This window comes from Phacochoerus africanus, chromosome 2, assembly GCF_016906955.1.
Source record: "Phacochoerus africanus isolate WHEZ1 chromosome 2, ROS_Pafr_v1, whole genome shotgun sequence".
Lineage (NCBI taxonomy): Eukaryota > Metazoa > Chordata > Mammalia > Artiodactyla > Suidae > Phacochoerus > Phacochoerus africanus.
In genome coordinates this window covers 125,510,600-125,532,323 of record NC_062545.1, presented here as the reverse complement: position 1 = coordinate 125,532,323, position 21,724 = coordinate 125,510,600, and the positions used below count along the sequence as shown (strand labels likewise).

General features: G+C 35.7%; 1 protein-coding gene across 1 annotated transcript; it reads left to right on the top strand.

Annotated features, from left to right (window-relative positions):
- The first annotated feature begins 14,007 nt into the window (after positions 1-14,007).
- CTXN2 (cortexin 2) lies at positions 14,008-21,190 on the top strand. The gene is made up of 2 exons (XM_047769445.1): positions 14,008-14,662; positions 20,763-21,190. Exon 2 carries the CDS (start codon positions 20,820-20,822, stop codon positions 21,063-21,065), a length of 246 nt encoding a protein of 81 aa, XP_047625401.1. The 5' UTR covers positions 14,008-14,662; positions 20,763-20,819; the 3' UTR covers positions 21,066-21,190.
- The last annotated feature ends 534 nt before the right edge of the window (positions 21,191-21,724 follow it).

The window sequence follows — 21,724 nt, the reverse complement described above, 5'->3', positions numbered from 1 at the left end:
GTCACATGACACACCCAGCTGTAGGTAGGTTGACAAATAATTTTTTAAGAGGGCTCACTGCCTAGGGTTCTGCTACTAAAGAGCAACTACAATGTGATCATCCTTTTAATTCGCCTTTAAGACTTGCAAGACCAATAATATGAAGTCAAACAAAAAGTGTAGTATGATTTTTACAAAATTAAATGGCTGGATTTTAAGCCAGTAAGTCTCCAAACTTTAGATAATTATAATTAAAAAGGAATTTATAACTTTAAAAAATACTAAAAATTGTATTTGAAATCCATATATAGTGCTGTACTTAAAAAAAAGTGGATGTGGAGTTTCCATCGTGGCTTAGCAGAAATGAATCTATTATCAATGAGGATGCAGGTTTGATCCCTGGCCTCGATCAGGGTTAAGGATCCAGCGTTGCTGTGATCTGTGGTGTATGCTGCAAACGTGGCTGGGATCTGGCATTGCTGTTGCTGTGGTGAAGGCCAGTGGCTACAGCTCAGATTCAACTCCTAGCCTGGGAACTTCCATATATGGCCCTAAAAAGACCAAAAAAAAAGGGGGGGGGGAATGTTATCATGAGGAGAAAAAGTGTAAATTTATTGTGACAATTAACCCCATACTATTCTCCCTCTTTCCCTCTCTCTCTCCACTTAGTTTCGAAGTCTATTTTTTAGCATTTACCATTTTAAAAACACATACTGAAGAAAGTTCTCTACTAGCCAAGAGAATTTTAGAATTAGGGCAATCATCTGAATAATCCAAGCAGAAATTCTACGTTCACCTCAATTATTCAAATAATTCAGATAATACCAGGAGTCTTGCTTGAATTCCTTAGATAATTGTTTCATTTTTCTAATTCACAATTCTAGGGTCATTGCCCATTAACAGATTAACTTTTGATTTTTGTAAGCAATATTGGGATGACTTTTTTTCTGTTAGGCTAAAGACTCCTGCAATTCCCAGGTATTTGTATGAGTTTCAATCTGTATTCATTTTCTAATTTCTCAACTTAAATCACTCTACCTTTTCCTCAATCTCAGCCCAGTAACTCCATTAAAAGGAGGATTAGAAGAGCAAATTTCTAAGAGCTCTGTCCTGCTTCCCTTCCCTCCCTTCCCTTCCCTCCCTGCTCCTTAATAATTCCATGAATTAGGCTCCCTCTATCCAAAGCCATGAACAGTGTAGGGTAATATTTTTAACTATTCTAAATTTGGTATCCTAACTCCAAGAGTATTAATGAAAATGATTACTTTAAACAAATATTGTTTTTGATTTAAATAATTACCCTTTTTAGCAATATTACTCTCAATTTCCAATTACAACATTTAGAAGGGAAAATACATTTCTTAGAAATTAGAGTAAGTTTCAATCCACATGCTGTCCTGCATATTTTATTTTATTTTATTTTATTTTAGGGCCATACCCACAGCATATGGACATTCCCAGGCTAGGGGTCAAATCAGAGCTAAAGCTGCCAGCCTACACTACAGCCACAGCAATGCAGGATCCAAGCCATGTCTGTGACCTACACCACAGCTCATGGCAGTGCTGGATCCCACTGAGGGAGACCAGGGATCAAACCTGCATCCTCAGGGATACTAGTCAGATTTGTTTCCACTGTGCCACAACAGGAACTCCTGTCTGCATGTTTAAAGATAATCCTATAAATGGTGATGATAGAACTAATAACTAACATAATCCATATTCCTCTTCTTTTTCGATAATGGAAATTTATTTAAGATGACTGTGAGTATGGCTAAAAGTCCATACTTCATAGCCTCGCTTGCCACTGTACATGGCCATATGATTATGTTCTGGCCACTAAGATAAACACAAATGTGAGAAGTGAGTAGGAAGTTACTTAGAAGAAACTGGCTTAACGGAAGAATGGCTCTTTTGTTCTCTCTAGCCTCCTCCTGCTGATAGCTTGGAATGGAGAAATAATGTCTGTAGCAATAGCATCAATGATAGACCCTGAAGTGATCTTGTGATGGAAGCTATCTTCTAAGGATGGTAGAACAGGAAAATACAATTAGGGTCTCTGATTATCCTATTAAGTCACAGTAACAACTGTAACAACCCTCACATTCCTACCCCAAGTTTGTTTTCAGTAGAAGGAAATAAACTTCTGCCCTGACCAATTTGCTATTATACACAGCTGAACTTAATCTTGATGGTCATTATTTTTTTATTTTAATAACCAGTTTACTTCGATAGTTTATTCTATACTGTGGTCACACAAACACAGCTTGAAAAAAATCTCCTCCCCCTCCCCAGGACATCATTTACATTGGCTTTTATTTGTTCCTTTTCTGTATGCAGTAGAACATACGTTTCCTGCCTGATAGCCATTCTCTCTTTTTTCTTATTGACAGAACCACAATTTTGCCTAGTAGCAATATGCCCAGCTAAAATACTGGGAGTGACCATAGAACACAATTCTAAGAAGTTGGAAAGATAGATACACTTGGATTCTAGAAGGATCATTTCTAGTAAGTTTTTTGCCTTCCTTTCTGTGAGGCTAGAGGATGGAGCATCCCTGTGAAACCATGAGGTAACAGGTTTGAGGATAAAAGTCAACAAGCTAAGGATGACAAATCAGAAAAATTGGGATCTGAAATACTAATGATCTCACAGAGCCATTGCATAAGCCCTAGACTCCTATACCCAAACACCCTGTTTGAGGAAAAAAAGAACCTCCACTATCTTTAGGCAGTACATTGGATTTCAGTTACCTCAGGTTCATGTACAGAATCCAAAAATTCTATCCTTTTGCAATCCTTTATAATCCTTACAGCATTCCTTATGCCTGTTTATGAGCCCAGTTTTTTTGAGTAGTATGCAAATATGTTATATTTTTTCCATGGTGTATTACAGAATGGTAGGCTGAAGTGATTTCATGTCATTATATTTCAACTCACAAACTGTTTAAACATGCTAAAAATATATATGTATATATGTACATCTATAAATTTATATATGTATACAAACAAAATTTCCCATGGTTTTCAGTACTTTATTCATTAATCAGTCAGGAAAAGAAATGAAGCTTTTGATTCAGTTGTAGATATTTCACACAGGATCTAATGCACAAAGACATAGAGGTTTACATAATAATTAGTAGAGCCGATGGAGTAAAGCTCTAGGAGCTATTGCTAGGATTTGAAAAATTAGGAACAATAGGAATCATGGGAACCAATGATCTTTGTTTCATGTTGCAGCAGATAAGTCTCAAGACTTTCTTATGCCCAGAAGCTGCTGGCATAATATGTCATCTGTGTTTGCCAATACCTACAAGGTTATTGCTGCTGAGATGAGTGGTTTCTCCTCTTTATTCTCTTAAACTTTTTTTTTAAAACAGTGCCTCTCATTAGTAGAATTTATGTTGGAATACCACTGGCCACAGAGTGTGAGAAATGTCTCATACAAGGGAGAGCTTAGAAAGGTGAGGATGATGCTGAGTATCAGTAAGTAATATTTAGCACAGTGTCTAAATCATTAGGTATATGTTCTGAGGTACCGCCAAAACATAGAAAAGAATCACTATAGTTATTTGTTCATTCATCCATTCATTCATTGTATGGATGGAATCTCTGCACTTCCAAATAAGATTAAATATGTAAAAACAGTTGTAATTTGTGTTTTTCTATTCCATTAAAAAATCCCAATTGTGAGCTCCCCAAGGTATCATTCAGATTACTAAGGATGCATGGCAGTACTGTCAGCATATAGTCCCAAAGCCTTGAGGAAATACAGGCTTGCGTAAGTGTCTGTTTACTTCAATCTTGATTTCTGCATTTGGATTCCTAATATTTCTGAAAACTAGTGTTCAAAAACATTTCCGAAAAATTATACCTTATTCTTCATGACTGTTTATTGCTTTGAACATCATCTTAAGTCTAGGAACAGTCATATAAGAATTACTGTGTATATAGAATACTATGTAAAAAATATTAAAATTAATCAGTACACAAAACATTAGGTTTATAAAGCCTTCCTGCTAAAATCTGGAACAACATAAGGATGCCCACTCTCACCACCTTTATTCAACATAGTATTCAAAGTCCTAGCCACAGCAATCAGACAAACAAAAGAAATAAAATGCATCCAAACTGGAAGAGGTAAAATTGTCATTGTATACAGATGGCATGATACTATATACAGAAAATCCTAAAGACTCCACACAAAAACTACTCCAAGTAACTGATCAATGAATTCAGCAAAGTAGCAGAATACAAGGTTAACATTCAGAAATTGGTGGCATTTCTGAATACTAACAATTAAATATTAGAAAAGGAATACAAAAATACAATACTTTTTAAAATCACCCCCCCAAATTAAATATCTAGGAATAAACATGACCAAGGAGGTGAAACACTTTTATGCTGAAAACTGTAAAACATTAATCAAGGAAATTAAAGAGGATTCAAAGAAATGGAAAGATTTCCATGCTCCTGAATTGGAAGAATTAATTTGTTAAAAATGGCCATACTATCCAAAGCAATCTACATATTTAATGTGATCCCTAGAAAATTATCCATGACATTTTTCATAGAACTAAAACAAACAATCCAAAAATGTATGTGGAACCACAAAAGACCCAGAATTGCCAAAGCAATCCTAAGGGAGGAAAAAAACAAGCAGGAGGCATAACTCTCCCAGAATTCAAGACAATACTACGAAGCTACAGTAATCAAGATGGTGTGGTACTGATTCAAAAACAGATATACGGACCAATGGAACAGAATAGAGAAACCAGAAATAATCCCAGACACCTAAGGTCAATTACTCTTCAACAAAGGAGGCAAGAACATAAAATGGGAAAAAGACAGTCTCTTCAGCAAGTCTTCAGCAAGGAAAACTGGATAGCTGCATGTAAATCAATGAATTTAGAACAAATTCCCACACCATGCACAAAAATAAATTCAAAATTGCTTAAAGATTTAAACATAACACAAGACACCATAAAACTCCTAGAAGAAAACATAGGCAAAACATTCTCTGACATCAACCATACAAATGTTTTCTTGGGTCAGTCTTCCAAGACAATAGAAATAAAAACAAAAATAAACCAATGGGGAGTTCCCGTCGTGACGCAGTGGTTAACGAATCCGACTAGGAACCATGAGGTTGCGGGTTCGGTCCCTGCCCTTGCTCAGTGGGTTAAGGATCCGGCGTTGCCATGAGCTGTGGTGTAGGTTGCAGACGCGGCTCGGATCCTGCGTTGCTGTGGCTCTGGCGTAGGCTGGCGGCCACAGCTCCGATTAGACCCCTAGCCTGGGAACCTCCATATGCCGCAGGAGCGGCCCAAGAAATAGCAAAAAGATAAAAAAAACAAAAACAAAAACAAAAAATAAACCTATGGGAACTAATCAAACCTACAAGCTTCTAAGAAAAAAGGAAAGCATAAAAAAGAAAAAAAAAAACTTACAGAATGGGAGACCGTAGTTGCAAATGATACAGCGGACAAGGGATTAATCTCCAAAATATATAAACAACTCATACAACTCAACAGCAAAAAACAAAAGAAAACAAAACAGTCCAATCAAAAAATGGGCAGAAAACTTAAAATAGACATTTCTCCAAAGAAGACATATGGATGGCCAATAGGCACATGAAAAATGCTTGACATCACCAATTATTAGAGAAATGCAATCAAAACCACAGTGAGGTACCACCTCACACCAGTGAGAATGGCTATCATTAATACGTCTACAAATAACAAATGCTAGAGAGGGTATGGTGAAAAAGGAACTCTCCTACACTGTTGATGGGAATGTAAATTGGTACAAATACTATGGAAAACAGTATGGAGGTACCTCAGAAAATTAAATGTAGAACTACCACATGAGCCATCAATCCCACTCCTGAGCAAATATCGAAACAAAACTGCAATTCAAAAAGATATATGCACCTCTATATTCATTGCAGCACTATTCACAATAGCCAAGACATGAAAACAACCTAAATGTCCATTGACAGATGAGTGGATTAAGAAGATGTGATACATATAGACAATGGAATACTACTCAACCATAAAAAAGAACAACACAATGCCATTTGCAGCAACATGGATGGAACAAGTGATTCTCATACCAAGTTAAGTGAGTCAAAGAAAGGCAGATAACCTATGATATCATTTACATGTGAAATCTAAAATATGGCACAGATGAACCTATCTACAGAACAGAAACAACAGACTCACAGATGTAGAGAACAGACTTGTGGTTGCCAAGGGGGAGTGGGAGTGAGTGGGATGGACTGGGAGTTTGGGGTTAAATGATGCAAACTATTGCATTTAGAATGGATGAGGTCTTGCTCTATAGCATAGGGAACTCTCCAATCACTTGTGATAGAACATGATGAAAGATAATATGAGAAAGAGAGTGTGTATAGATATATGACTGGGTCACTTTGCTGTACAGCAGAAATTGACAGAACAATGTAAATGAACAATCATCAAAATTTTAAGAAAACATTAATTTTATACTTTCTTTTTAAAATCTTCATAGTTTTAAGTATTGTTTTGTATAATAGCCACTAGTTTCAACTTATTTTATACCAATTTTTATGTAGTATTGTGATAAGGTCACTTTGTAGGCCTTTCCAATCTTACTAAATACACATTTAGTTTAGTTTTGCTAATGAGAGGTGTGATGTTAGTTTGGCTAGCTTAGTTTTAGAATTCTGATATCAAAATACAGTGTTTCTTCTTTAACAAAATATGCATTCCTGAAAACAAAAACAAGAACAAATACTCACGTCCCACTACAAAATCACTCCCTAAAAATATGTGGCAACTTAAGAAAATGAAAAGACAAATTCATAGTAGGATAAAATCTTTGCAAACCCTATATCTAAGAGTTATATTTCAAAACTGTACAAAGAACTCTTAAAATTAAAAGATAAAAAGAAAAGCCATCCAACTAAAATGTAGGAAACAATCTGAAGAGACACCTCATCCAAGAAGATATGATGTAAAAATCAGCATAAGATATTCAACATCTTCTGTCATAAGACAATTAAAAATGAAAATGACACTGTGATACCACTGCATAGCTATTAGAATGGCTAAAATACAAAATACTAACAATGCTGAATGCTGATAAGAAATGTGAAACAACAGGAATTCTCATTTGTTGCTGATGGAAATACAAAATGGGACAGCTACTCTGAAAGACAGAATCATAGCTTCTTAAAAAGCTAAACATACCTACGATACAATCTAGCAATCACACTTAGTTATTTACCAAAATGTGTTGAAAACCCATATTCATAAAGAAAAGCCCACACATGGTATTTATAACACCTTTGTTTTCCATTTCCAAAAATTGGAAGCAACCAAAATGTCCTTCAATAGGTGACATATTGACATTTAATAGCTAAACAAATTATGGTATGTTCATGCAATGGGAAGTTATTAAGCGATAAAAAATTGAGCTATTAAGCCATGAGACATCATGGAGAAAACTTAAATGCTTATTGTTAAATGAAAAAAAGCCTGAAAAAGATTAATAGAGTCTATATGACTCCATATAAACATTCTGGAAAAAACAAAACTATATAGACACTAAAAATATCAATGTATTCTAGATGTCAATGAAGTGAGTTAGAGGAAAGAGGAGGCATGAGTAAGAAGAGCACAAAGGATAGTTAGATAAGTGAAACTATTCTGTTATGATGCTGTAATGGTGGATACATGACATGTATTTGTCAAAACATATAGAACTGTACAACACAAGAAGAGTTAACCCTAATGTAATCTATGGGTCTTAGTAATAACGTATCAACATTAGCTCATAGATCATAACAAATGACCACACTAATGCAAGATTTTCTCTCTCTCTCTTTACAGTCACACCCGAAGCATATGGAAGTTCCCAGGCTAGGGGTAAAATCAGAGCTGCAGCTCCAGGCCAGTGCCGCAGCCATAGCAACACTGGATCTGAACCTCATCTGTGACCTATGCCACGGCTTGATGCAATGATGGATCCTTAACCTACCGAGCGAGCCCAGAGATTGAACCTACATCCTCACAGACATTATGTCAGGTTCTTAGCCTACTGAGCCACAATGGGAACTCCATGCAAGATGTTAATAAAAGATGAAACTATAGGTTATGAAGGAAGGTGGTATATAGGAACTTGGTGTGCTTTCTGTTTGATTTTTATATAATCCTAAAACAAATCTAAAATATAAAGTCCATTCAATTAAAAAATATGGCAATATTTAGGAAAAAAATTGTTGGGGGAAAATCAATGTAAAATGCATGCAACTTCATAAGAACTCTCCAAAAACATCTACAAGCCTATGAAAATAGTAGCATAGTTAAAAATACAAGTTAAAGGGATATATTACAATATATCTAAAATTTCACAAAAAATTTTAGCTAAGAAAGAATGATGAAAAAGTATAAGGAAAGGTTGAATTATGGGGAAAGGGGGGGGGCAAATGTACAAAGATCAGGAACAACTTACGCAATATGCATTTTCAAAGCAGAGTATATGGCCAAATCAAGCAAAGAGGAAGGAGAGTGAATGAGTATTGTATACAGCACTGTTTTCCTCCACAGCTTTTTGCACTCAGCTGTGTTAGTAAGCATTAAGCTGCTTTTACTTGGTAGTCAAAACATTTAATGTATTGGAGAAAATTATGTATAAATCAATTGATTTTTCACATTCTTTTGACCTTCCTATTTGTCAGTTACATTATTAACTGATTCACATTACAAAAACATAGTCTGTAGCAGAATAAACTGATTCTATCTCTCTGTTTCTTTAACCCAACAAAATAACTTAAGCCAGTTAAATATTATACTGTGGTTATAGCTCACATGTTCATGGAGATTTTGCCCAAGGTGCCCTATCATACCCATTAGACTCAACAGTAAATATGGAAGAGAACTTGAAGTATACTTTAAATGAAACAATTTAAGGCTTATAGCAGTAAAATTAAAAGCAATTAAATGAAACAATTTAAATAGTTCACTCTGAGCTGACACATTTAGTGCATTTTTCTTGGCAGAAAAGTTTACCAGCAAAACATATCTCATTTTCAATGGGATGCATCAAATAGACCAGCATTAGATCATTATCTGCACTGAAGTGTCATCATGCCCAATTCACTATGAGTCCACTTAGATAATTTCTTCACTGTTGACAAAAATCCCAGTCATTTTCTAATCAAATTTAATCATCCTATTACAGTACTCTCTAATCCTATTTGAGCATATTCAGAATTGACTACTCTCTAGAGATCAGATGGTAAAATGACCTAGAGAAAGAACTCCAAGGAAAGAAAACAGAAAACTTACATAGTGGTTTAAAAAATACAGGATCCTAAGACCTCAATACTTTGTTGCAAAACTAAGAATAAGAATATGGACCATTCATTTATAGCAGAAATTTTAAAATCACCCCTTAAATTACTTTGGCGTTATAAAATGGACTTCCAAGTGTCTGTGAATGCCCTGAATTGTGAATGAAATTTTTTGTATATGTGTATTTTTAGGGAGAGGGCACATATTTCCTGCTTAAATTTCAAAATCATTCTTAATCCTCCACAAAGATTAAAACCACTATGTAGAAAATAAGGCATGTGTACCTAAAAATGACAATCAAAATAAGAATGTAGTGTTAACAAACAAACAGATGACTTTTGGACATAGCCAATTATCTTACTATCATCTAAAGCTAAATAAACATTGGGTTAATCTTTTAATGTTTATAACAAAAGTAATTTACATTTGTCTTTAATATAATTTCTAAGTTTTGCATTTTAAAGTTATAGTATTCAGTTCTTGAGTAAATAGTAACATTTCAAATAAAAAAGCAAGTTACTTCCAAAAATTTTAACTCAGAAAGAATAAACAAACTTAAGCCAGACAAAAAAAATAATGTAGTTTTCCATGAAAAGCTGAAGATAACATGTTGGCCTAATAAATTCAAGAGAGGACCCCACTATATAAAACCTGAGAGCAAGAAGTCAGTTTGAACCAGGGTGGCAAGAATTCATAGTAGGCAAAATTTTCCTCTGAAAAGAATTGAGTTGGCTTGTTAGAGAAAATTCTTGCTTTCAATTCCTTTGTGATGCCCTCATTCTAGAGTATATTCATTAGAGTGGGGGTGTCATGTTTTTGAATTTCTATAGTTACCATGTCTTCTAACAAGATAATTAATACTTCTGCTCTCTGACATAATAAAAAATTCTAGTCATACAAGGGACAGTAATGTACAGAAGGAGAAACAGGGAAACAATACATTTTGCTATAAAGCTTATCTGTAGCTATATAAACTGAAATTTTCTTCTCCTGGCTTAACATTTATTATTTAGTCATAATAAATTAGATTTTTATCTTCCTAGCTAACCAGAATAACTATTTTTCTATATTTTAGAATGTTGTTAGAAACAAATGTATAAAACAACCATATATATTCACCCAGTAATCAACATTTTTGCCAAAAAGTGGGGAAATAAATTTATTTATTTACTTATTTTAAGTTTATTTGCTCCATTTCTGATTCTATGAGAATATTTATATGAGGACACACATTAAAACAGATAAAAGAAAATAATATACCAATACCTGAGCATTGAAGAAAGAACACAAAGATCTTAATGTCTTATATAGTTACTAGTTGTTAGCTGTTGATTTGACCTTGACCTCCTGGTTTACCAAAAGAAAAGGCACATGTGATCAGCTACATGATATGCACTGTACATAAGAAGAGAACACACTACTTACCTCGGGATGACTTAAGTGAAGAGGAGGGATATGAGAGTTCAAGTCAAGAAGTAGATATTGAAAGAAATGTTTTCCAAGGGATGTCATAAGGAATAGTAAAGGATGTATTGGGCAAGTCTTCAATTTGGTAACAATCCCATACAGAATAGAGTGGATTGTATAAGCTGAGCGTTGTTTTATATAGTTGTATATAAGCTGGAAGTGTAAAGTCAAAGCGTAGTAAACGCAGTTCTTTCAGAAAAAGGTCTAAACAATGATACCCACATATTTACCTCTCTAGTAATTTGTATTATTCTGAAAATAAATTATAGACAACCCAGAAGTACATGTTAATGATGTGTGATTTATAAAAGCATTCATATATTTAATACCTTTCAACAATTTTTTAATAAAACTTGGACAGCAGACATTGGCAAGAATCTGAAATACAGGTATTCTGGCTTTTACTATTTTGCGTTTCTTCATCACTACTTTGGTAATGAAATAAATGTTTCTATAGGACTTTGTAGAACTTGCCATGTTGTTTTGCAAAGTATCTCATGGCAGGCAGAAGCCAAATCTCATTAATCTTTGTATCCCAGTATATGGCAAAGGAATTGAAACATAATTAATTTTTAACCCATTATGCTTTCCTAAATGAAGCACTTTGGACACTTTCCAGAACATCACCTCCATTCATATACCTTGAAAAAGGCCAAGGTCATATACTAACACCAACTAACACCTAGGAACCTAATTTATTGTCAAAATTTTCCTTTGGCATCAATTCAAAAACATTTAACTGGAAGCACTTTATAAGTGATGTAGATATAAATAAAAAATTAAACAGAAAATCATCCAGAGGAACCTTCAAAATCTAAGTATAACTGTATTATGTCAATTATATTCACAGATCAGATATCATTCAAATGGTCTATAAAACAATGGCCCTATTCCACTTTATAAACTGGGTAAGAATTAGACCTGTAATGTCCAGTGTTTTAAAATCAGTATCATGAACATCTGCTATGGAACCATATTTAAAGTTATGACAAGTCAAAGTTTCCAATCATTATAACAAATTCTTGGAGTGAGGCCCGCACCTCAGTAGTAGAATCACATAATTTTGTTGTCTTTTCTTAAGCTTGCCTTATAGAAAGAATGAGTGATTTCAGATCATAGTATGGAAATACAGAGTAGAATAATCTGTAGCATGTGTCTGGACACTGTCAAAATCAATCAAATAATCATAAACAGTTTGTTAATTGTGTGCAAACAAATGGTTAACCTCTGAACTTATTTGAATAGAATATTCTTGCAATAGTCTAGAAACATACATAGAATAATTGATGGAAGAAAATGACCTTCTTCTCTATACTCTATGATGACTGCATCACCAGAATACAATATCTCTAGAACCTTGTTAGTTGAAGTGTAGTCCTGATACAAGCAACCTCTAGAATCATCTGGGATTTTGTTAGAAATTCAGAATCTGGAGTTCCCGTTGTGGCGCAGTGGTTAACGAATCCGACTAGGAACCATGAGGTTGCGGGTTCGATCCCTGCCCTTGCTCAGTGGGTTAACGATCCGGCGTTGCCATGAGCTGTGGTGTAGGTTGCAGATGCGGCTCGGATCCTGCGTTGCTGTGGCTCTGGCATAGGCCGGCGGCTATAGCTCCGATTAGACCCCTAGCCTGGGAACCTCCATATGCCACAGGAGCGGCCCAAAAAATGGCAAAAAGACAAAAAAAAAAAATTCAGAATCTGAGACCCAGCCTCACACTTAATGAGAACACACATTTTAACAAGATCCCCAGAGGATTTGTAGGCACATTAAATTTCAAGAAGTGCTACTCTAGCACATAGCACCAAAAAGGGATGTGGCCCTTAGAAAGCTTAAAAAAAAATGTCAATAAAACTATGGCTATGAACATGTTCCTGGAAAAAGATACTTATTCCACTCTCTTTTGGTGGGTCTGCATTAGAGGGTGTTTAATAGTTTATTTATTAATTTATTTATTTACTTTTGTTTTTTTAGGGCCACATGGCATATGGAAGTTCCCAGACTAGGGGTCAAATGTGAGCTACAGCTGCCAGCCTACTCCAGACACAGCAATGCGGGATCCCAGCCACATCTGTGACCTACACCACAGCTTACCACAATGCTGGATTCTGGCCCATTGAGTATTGCCAGGGACTGAACCCACATCCTCATGGATACTAGTTGGATTAAATTCTGCTGTGCAGCAACTGGAAATCCCTGTTTAATAGTTTCAAATTTAAAAGAATAACTTTTTTTTTGTCTTTTGTCCTTTTTAGGGTCGCACCAGTGGCATATGGAGGTTCCCTGCCTAGGGGTCTAATTGGAGCTGTTGCTGCCAGCCTAAACCTGAGCCACAGCAATGCCAGATCTGAGCCGCATCTGCAACCTATACCACAGCTCACTGCAACACTGGATCCTTAACCCACTGAGTGAGGCCAGGGATCAAACCCACAACCTAATGGTCCCTAGTCAGATTTGTTTCTGCTGTGCCACGATGAGAACTCTGTTAAAAAAAAAATTTTTTTGAGTGTAGTCTTGTATGAATTCACAGTTATACATTGCCCATTTTTTGGAAGATCATGAAAGTTCCTAATTTAGTAAATACCTTCACATAAATTTTGTCTTCCCTTTGTTATTGAACTACAATACACCTTTACTTATGTGTTTTCAGCATTTTTATACATGAACAATGATTCAATTCTCCATCTGCACTTTTCCCAATTATTAGATATTTAATAATTCATGAGGTTAATAATTAAGTTTTTAAGGAATCTACAAGTGTTTGAGACTTTCGAGATCCGGATATAATATCCAAAGATGAATAATAGGCTTGGAAATTTTTAACTGAGTTTGGAGAAAGTGAAGAGCCCCAAGTAAGGATGAGGAGAGAGGGGTTTTTTGCTTGTTTTCTTGTTTTTGTTTCGTTTTATTTGCTTTAAATGAAGTTTAGATTTGATTTCTATATATTCAATAATGTTTAGAAAATGTATCTCACACCTCCGGGTGGATTTAATCACAGCCTTGCTCGCTAGGTGTCTTCTGCCTTGTTTGTGAGAGCTAGGTCGTACTATGCAATGTTTCAGCACCACGGACAGAGGCTAGATACCTCGTCTTAAGAAGGGGAGAGTATTCTGTTGGGTTTTCATAGTAAAGGAGAAGAATAGGGGAAAATAACTTCAAGTGACGCATGCAGTCCCCAGCAAAACCAATACAGCGTTTATTCACATCTTTCCTTTATAGGATGAAAAGGAAAACATAAGAATTTAGTGCCTACTCCCTGAGACTGCGGTCACCGAGCTCAGCGAAATGCCTGCGGAACAGCCACAGATGCAGGGAGAGGAAGAAAACAAGGATTTTAACAACAAATTCACTAAACCCCCACTGCCTTAGAAAGCGAAATTGGTGATGAATTCCAATCGTTAACCTGCAGAGTGTGATATGAGTGAAAATGAGCCCCCCTTTTTTTTTCTTTTCTTTTTCTTTTTAGCAGAGCTAAGGACTAAGATATAGATAGAGCCTGTTGCGGTAGCCAGTTCCCTCCCCGCTCGATTTCCCATCTCTTTCTCTTACGTACACACACGGTCAAACGCCCTCACACACGTACACACCGCGGGTAAATATTTATACACTGCCACATCGAAGAAATCCATGCACATTTTCCAGCTAATAAACTCGCGCGCGCACACGTACTTCGCGGGCAGCCACGTCTTCAGTCCCTCACCGACCGATACAGACATTTACACACATAGGCCAGGAAAGAGGTAACCGCGGCCCTGTGCCTCCACGCAGGTTCCCAGGACACGCCTTTTACATTGTTACTGAACCGATCAGCGAACACAGACAAACCTGCCAACACTTAAATCTACTCGCTGGATTTCATCTCCATGGCAACAAGCATGGAAGGTGAGACTTCTCTGCCTGGGAAGTAACTTTCTCCCCCTACCCTCCGCTTTAACTGACAGGATTCCATTGCGTGGTCCAGATGAGAAGCATGTCTCATTTTCTTGTTATTTCTGAAGCTAGGGAGCAGGAAAGGAGATGGGGGGAGGGGGAAGAGGAATGAGCCAGCAGGTCTGATGAATTCAAATTCTAAAGGAGGAAAAGCCCTAATGTTGCTGCTGCTGCCAAACAACAACAACAACAACAAACAAACAAACAAAAATAGATGTGCTGTGTGTGTGCTTGCTGATGCTTCTTCCACAATGTTTTGTAGGTGGTTTCTATTCTTCTTCAGTTTAATATGTCCAAAGAGAAATAGAGACAAACAAGGCAGAAGGATAATGACAGAACAGGTTTCTCTAGTGAGGCATTTTGAAAATTTTCAGACCAGATTTCCAGTGCTTTGGAACAACAATGTCAGAGTCCTTGAGGGGCCATTTAAACATTCTCTTAAGAGGGAAATTCTCTTAAGGTTGAAATTTGCAAGGTTAGGAAAGGGGGTAGATTCTGGGGCATATCTCAAGGTTTTGGATCCCTGGGAAGGCCTGAAATACTTGCACTTCATCATGATGAAGACCACTGGGTTTGTGATTTAAGGTTTTCCTTGGATTCCAACATATTCCTTTCCAGAAATTAACTAGCTCTGTGCAGACATGGCCTCAGTAATGTTTCTTTTCCCTCTTCACTTTTAACAGGATTTAATAATCTTGATATTTGATGTGGTGTGAATATATTTGTATACGGGAGAATTCATTATTTTTTAAGCTTGGGTTTTCCTATCTGTCTCATTTCATTAGGTTATGAATGCTCATATCATTAGCATTAGAGATTATTATATTTAATGACCAGTATCAAAATACTTTTCACCCAGAACACCATATTTCACTATAATGGTTGTTATTTCAGATTAATTATTTGGAAAATTATTAATAGATAAATAAACAGTAGGAAAAAAACCTGTTGATTGAAATAAAATATAGAAGGTTCTTTTTTATGGTCATATACTTTTCAATATTGGTTTCTGCAATTGCACATTGTTGAATGTTATGTGATAACATTCGCATATATGAAAAGCTATAAATCAGGTGTAAAAATACTGTTATCTTTTCTTCACTACTCACAGTTGAATGATTTGTATGACTGGTAATAGAAAGACCTTGTTTATTTATTGGTTTCTAAATATAAAACAACTCAGTGAGATTTGGACCTATTGGTATCTACAAATACTTCCTTGGCCCAGTCCTATGACTCATCAGGACTTAGAAATCCCAGTTTCTAACAATTACCATTAAGGAAATTATAGGCTTTTCATTTTCTCATTTCTAAAGTATCCAAACATTTATTTCAATGAACACAGCTTGAGGCAATAATATTTTATCATTTGCAATAGTACCGTAGAAATATACTAAAATGCTCTATCACAAAACACTCAGACCCTGATATTGAAACTATACAATGTTGATAATTCTGTCCATTTTTTTGTGAGATAGCGTATTTAAAATAACTTTTACCACACAATTTTACATTCTACTCTTTTTTTGAAAGTTTATTACTTTTGTCTCAAATTTTTTTTTCTCATAAGTGTTTATTTATTCAGAGTTTTATAAATCCATGGTCTAAATTTTTCTCATATTTCTTTCATTTTCTATTTCCCTGTAAACAGGATATTAAGATGATGTTTTCCTTTTGAGTTAACCTTTAAAATGTCTGTTTTGCAAAATCTGCCTTTTTTTTTTTTTTTTGCTTCTGTTCAAGGAGAAAGTGAAAATGGAAGGTACCCAGCTCAGCAAACTTAACAGTATATTCTCAAAAACATTAGACTTGGTGTTGAAATGACGCAATTATTTACTTCACAGAACAAGCAAAATGGAAATTTGGGGCAAATATTTGAAAAATTAAGGCCTGAAAATATTAGCATTTTAACTGCTATATATATTGTTTAAATTCCCAAGAGCATTTATTTTCTGAACATGTTAGGCAATTGCTTCACTTTTCACGTATTTGCTTGTGTGGACACAATTCTTGCAGACTTTTTTCAACATATGAATATGATTCTTTCAGATGTTCTCCATGGATTATATTTTTGTTTTCATCTTTGGTATAAGGTGTAATTTTAAGATAAATATAAAAGTCTTAAGTTCTTCCTTTTAGGATGTTAAGAAAATACCTGTTCACAGGAACTTCTAAATCAAGAGTCCCCAGTCTAAGTTTGTTACATCTCCCTCCTTCCCATTTAAATATGGGGCTTTAGAAGTGTTTCTATTAAATTTTACATTTTGGTTTCAATCCAGAATGCCTGTCATCAGAATTATCTTGAATCTTGATCCTGTTAGCTAACTTCAGCTCCTATTGATCCTGAGTCTTCAGCGCAGGTTTGTGTCCAATTTAATAATCAACACTTCAATGTCTTCAACTTAGTTACTGTTCAAAAACACAGATGAGGGTATAGATAGCATTAGAACTTTGTGATAGTACATGGGAAAACTGTCTCTATGACTACAGAACCCAATTTTTTTGGTTTTGCTTTGTTTTGTTTTTGATATTTTTAGAGCCACACCTGCAGCACATGGAGGTTCCCAGGCTAGGGGTCTAATGGGAGCTGTTGCTGCTGGCCTATGCCAAAGCCATGGCAATGCCCAATCCTTAACCCACTGAGCAAGGCCAGAGATCGAACTGGCAACCTCATGGTTCCTAGTCAGATTCATTTCCGCTGTGCTGTGAAGGGAACTCCAAGAACCCAATTTTCATTGGGACATTTAAGTGAAATATGAATCTACACGAAAATATTAGCTAGGCATATCTCAACATCTTCCCCCTCCTACAAAAAAAATATAAAGGGAGACTGTTAAATGGACTGCCATGCTATTTGCATGGACTAAACCATGTACATGCTACTTCTCTGACAGTCCGTGTTTGTAGTAAACTTTCGAAAAAGGAAATGAATTTGGTATTATTTCTTATTAAATTCATCTCAACTTTTAGTGACTTCTTAAATGCTAACAAATTACCTGTTAAAATAATTAATTACAAAATTGTTACAAAGATTAATTCCAAGTTACCAATGTATAATTTTCACATTTCCCCACTGCTCTTTCTGAAAATGAGATATTTGTCTGTCCATGTCCATATTTCTGGCAGCACTCTATGGTCAGGCATTTCTCAAAGTTTTGCAAGTTTTTTGTCCATGCAAGTTATAAATCATCTTATCCTGGGAATTCTAACTCATCTAATGTGGATAAACATTATTCTATTATTTCCTTGTCTCCTTTTATTGTTTGATTTTGGGGTCATTTCTAAAGAGCATCCTCCATTGTTTAAAAAGACAAAAGTAGAATAAACACTTCTGCCTTTTCTTTGTCTTATGATACCATTAAACAGTCTTGCACAAGCAGGGAGTTTAAACTGTTATCAGTCAGTTTCTTTATCTGAACATATTGTGGATGAAATCCTCCTACCTCAAAGCCTGTGCAATGACTATTTCCTCAAATTCCAGATATTTTCATGGTTGTCTTCTTAACATCATTCAGGCTTCAGGTCAGATGTTATCTCTCTAGGGAATCCTTTGGCGATTTCTTTCATAAAGAAATGCCTTTTATTCACCATCGTTCTCTTTTCTCTTAACTTGCTTTCTTTCATAGCATTTATGACTACCTGATATGATATATAGAGATAGATATTTTTAAAATAATTGAGTCTGTCTCCATCAGGTTTTAACACTTATTATGGCAGGTGCACATTGTTATGTGGTTCATTATTATACTCTAGCACCAAGAACAGTGCAGGAGCAAATATTCAATATAAAAGTGTGTTCAGTGAATAATTAATATATAACTGCTATATTCATTATTATATCTTAATCTCATTCAGCACCCAGTGTTGTCCTGTATTTCACTTATATTGGCACCAACAATAGGTAGTCAAAGAGGGCTTATAAACTATTTTAAAGCCACAAGAAAACCCTTTATCTGTTCTTCCAAGATAGTATAAAAAATGGTGACTTAATTTACTAACAGTGGTTCTGTATATCCATTCATTGTTTATACTATCCAATTCCAAAAGCTTTGGAAATCTCTTAGCTATGTATCTGTGAAGTATTTTACCCTTCTTAGCTGAGGGTAAAAAATTTTTAATTAAAAATTAAAATACATTCACTATACCATATTTATTAGGGCAAAAAATGATTTGGTTTAAATTCAAAATGGGGTTGAAACTACATTTTTTCCTTCTAACAAATAAAAAAGTCAAATAACCAGCATACCCCAGGATATACTGAATATTTATGATACTTTAGGTTTGTAAGGTAATGGTTTTTTGTAATCCAAACTGCTATAAAATAAAATATTGTTTGATATTAACTGGTGTATTAGGTGGTAAACAGTTTTAAAATCTATAAGGCTCATTCCTATTAATTACTCCCTTTCTCCATCCTTTACCTCCTATTCCTTGTTCTGTCTCAGTTGTTTTCTAAAAATTGAATCCAAAAAGAAAAAAACCCTGAAAGATCAGTCATTTCAATTAGCTTAACCTCTAAAATTTTCAAAAGAAGCAACAATAAAGACAAGAACACCAGCAGTCTATTATTTTTTTTTCTTTTGTCTTTTTGAGGACTACACCTTCAGCATATGGAAGTTCCCAGGCTAGGAGTCTAATTGGAACTGTAGCTGCTGTCCTACGCCAGAGCCACAGCAGCGCCAGCTCTGAACAGCATCTGCAACCTACACCACAGGTCACGACAAGGCTGGATCCTTAACCCACTGAGGCCAGGAATCAAACCCGCAACCTCCTGGTTCCTAGTTGGATTCATTTCCGCTGTGCCACGATGGGAACTCCTATTATTCTCAATTACAAGCTGTTTGGTGACAGTCCTCTCAAGAAGAGTGGCTGGGAGTTAGTAACCATTTGATTTAATTAACTAAACTTAATTTTGATTAATTAATTTAACTAACATTAAGACATCAAATGGAAAAAAGTCCATTTTGCTTCAATTCAGCCCACACTTTCTGAACACTTTTACTGTAGTTTCAAAATCTCAGTATGGTAGGGGCTTAGAGAAAGTGAGAAATAATAGGTTGGAAAGGGGTCTGGGGAGCTTGCCTTGAAGCCAAATTTCATAGAAAACATGCTGTTTAACTTGGATGTTAAGACCATTTAGGGGGTGAGAGCTAATGGAGATGGTGGGGAGCTGATTAATGGTTCACAGCCACTGCTGCTTGTTACTTGCAAGCTACTATGTTAGGTACTGCTCTTTTTAATAATTTTAAAAACACAAGTTCTCTTTAAGAAATTAACACTTAGTGTATGAAGTGGTAGTGGAAAAGAAAATATAAGAACATATGTCTAAGGGGATTAAAAAGAAAAAAGGCCTTATACAGAAAGATTGGAATCTATCAGACAAAATGACTTTGGTGATAGACCTTAAAACATGGACTTTGGAGTTCCCACTGTGGCTCAATGGTAATGAACCCACCTGGTATCCATGAGGATGTGGGTTCAATCCCTGGCCCTGCTCAGTGGGTTAAAAATCTGGCCTTGTTGCCCTGAGCTGCAGTATAGGTCACAGATGTGACTGGGATCTAATGTTGTTGTCCTGCAGCTACAGCTCTGATTCAACCCCTGGCTTGGGAACTTCCATATGCCACAGGTGCAGTGCCCCTTCTGCCAAAGACTTTAGAGAGCTTAACCAACTTAACCAGCTTATACCCTGCAATTATTTGTGGTTTTATTGATACATGCAAAATGAAATGAAAATCAGATGAAAACTTGAGTCAAAGAGGCAGTGATGAAACCATGTCACAATGGATCAAAGCTTTTGACTATACCCCTTCATGCTTGATTTAATGTTTAGTATATATAGGTACAGTTTTATGTGTCACAAAGGCAATTCTGTAATTACTACAATAGAAGTAGCATCTCCAATACTAATTTGATTCTGATCCATATCTGATGATGTTTTTGAGTATCTTTTATGAGGCAAAGAGTTTGAAAACTGCCAAATTTTATAAAACAATTACCTACCTAATACCATATATGGATAAGACTAAACTGAGTCCAATTTTGTTTCTAGGCCAAGAGGTGACTCCAGCAGGAATTTTGAAGAGCCAAAATGATGTGACAGTGAATAATGAGTAGTCCCTATTGTGGCAACTCTTCAGCTAAGATGAGTGTCAATGAAGTGTCAGCTTTCTCATTGACTATGGAGCAAAAAACTGGCTTCGCTTTTGTTGGGATTTTGTGTATCTTCTTGGGACTTCTTATTATCAGATGCTTCAAGATCCTGTTAGACCCGTATAGTAGCATGCCTTCCTCTACATGGGAAAATGAAGTTGAAGAGTTTGATAAAGGGACATTTGAATACGCACTTGCCTGAGTGTCCCAGCTTTGCAGTTTTTAGAGTTATATCAGAGGGGCACAGGATGGACACAACTGTAATTTCCTTCGGCATGCTGGAAGAGGCTCATTTTATTCACTGAATTCAATAAACATGTGAGGTTACTTTAATGATTATGCTGTGTAAATGATAAACCACTTTGGCATTCCTCACCCTGAGATTTCTGATTAATAGAATATAAAGATGGCTCCACCCATATATGCTATCTTTATTCTTATCTGGACCATCTGCCTTGAATCTCTGCTTCCTTTTTCAGCCAATGAACTGTGCTAGAGTCTTTCTGCATCTGCCCCTATGCAACACCCAGAAACCCACCCTCTCTCCATATTCCTGACCCCCTTGCACTGGAGAATTGTGTCAAAGATAAGGATCACCTCGGTCCAAAGAATAAAGAAATATGATTTTCTTAATAATAACCATAGGTCAATAGTGTTCACATGTGAAAAAACTAACACACAAACCCTACAAGTAGCCATAGGCCGTAAAGTTCCCCAAATGTCACAACTTGAAATTTCTGGTTCTTCTTATAGAATTTTTTGCAATAAAATCCCCTAGTTTAGGATCATACTGATACTCCATTTTCCTCTCCTTTTACAAATAGCATTAAGAAGGGAGTTTTCATAATGACCTGGTGAAAA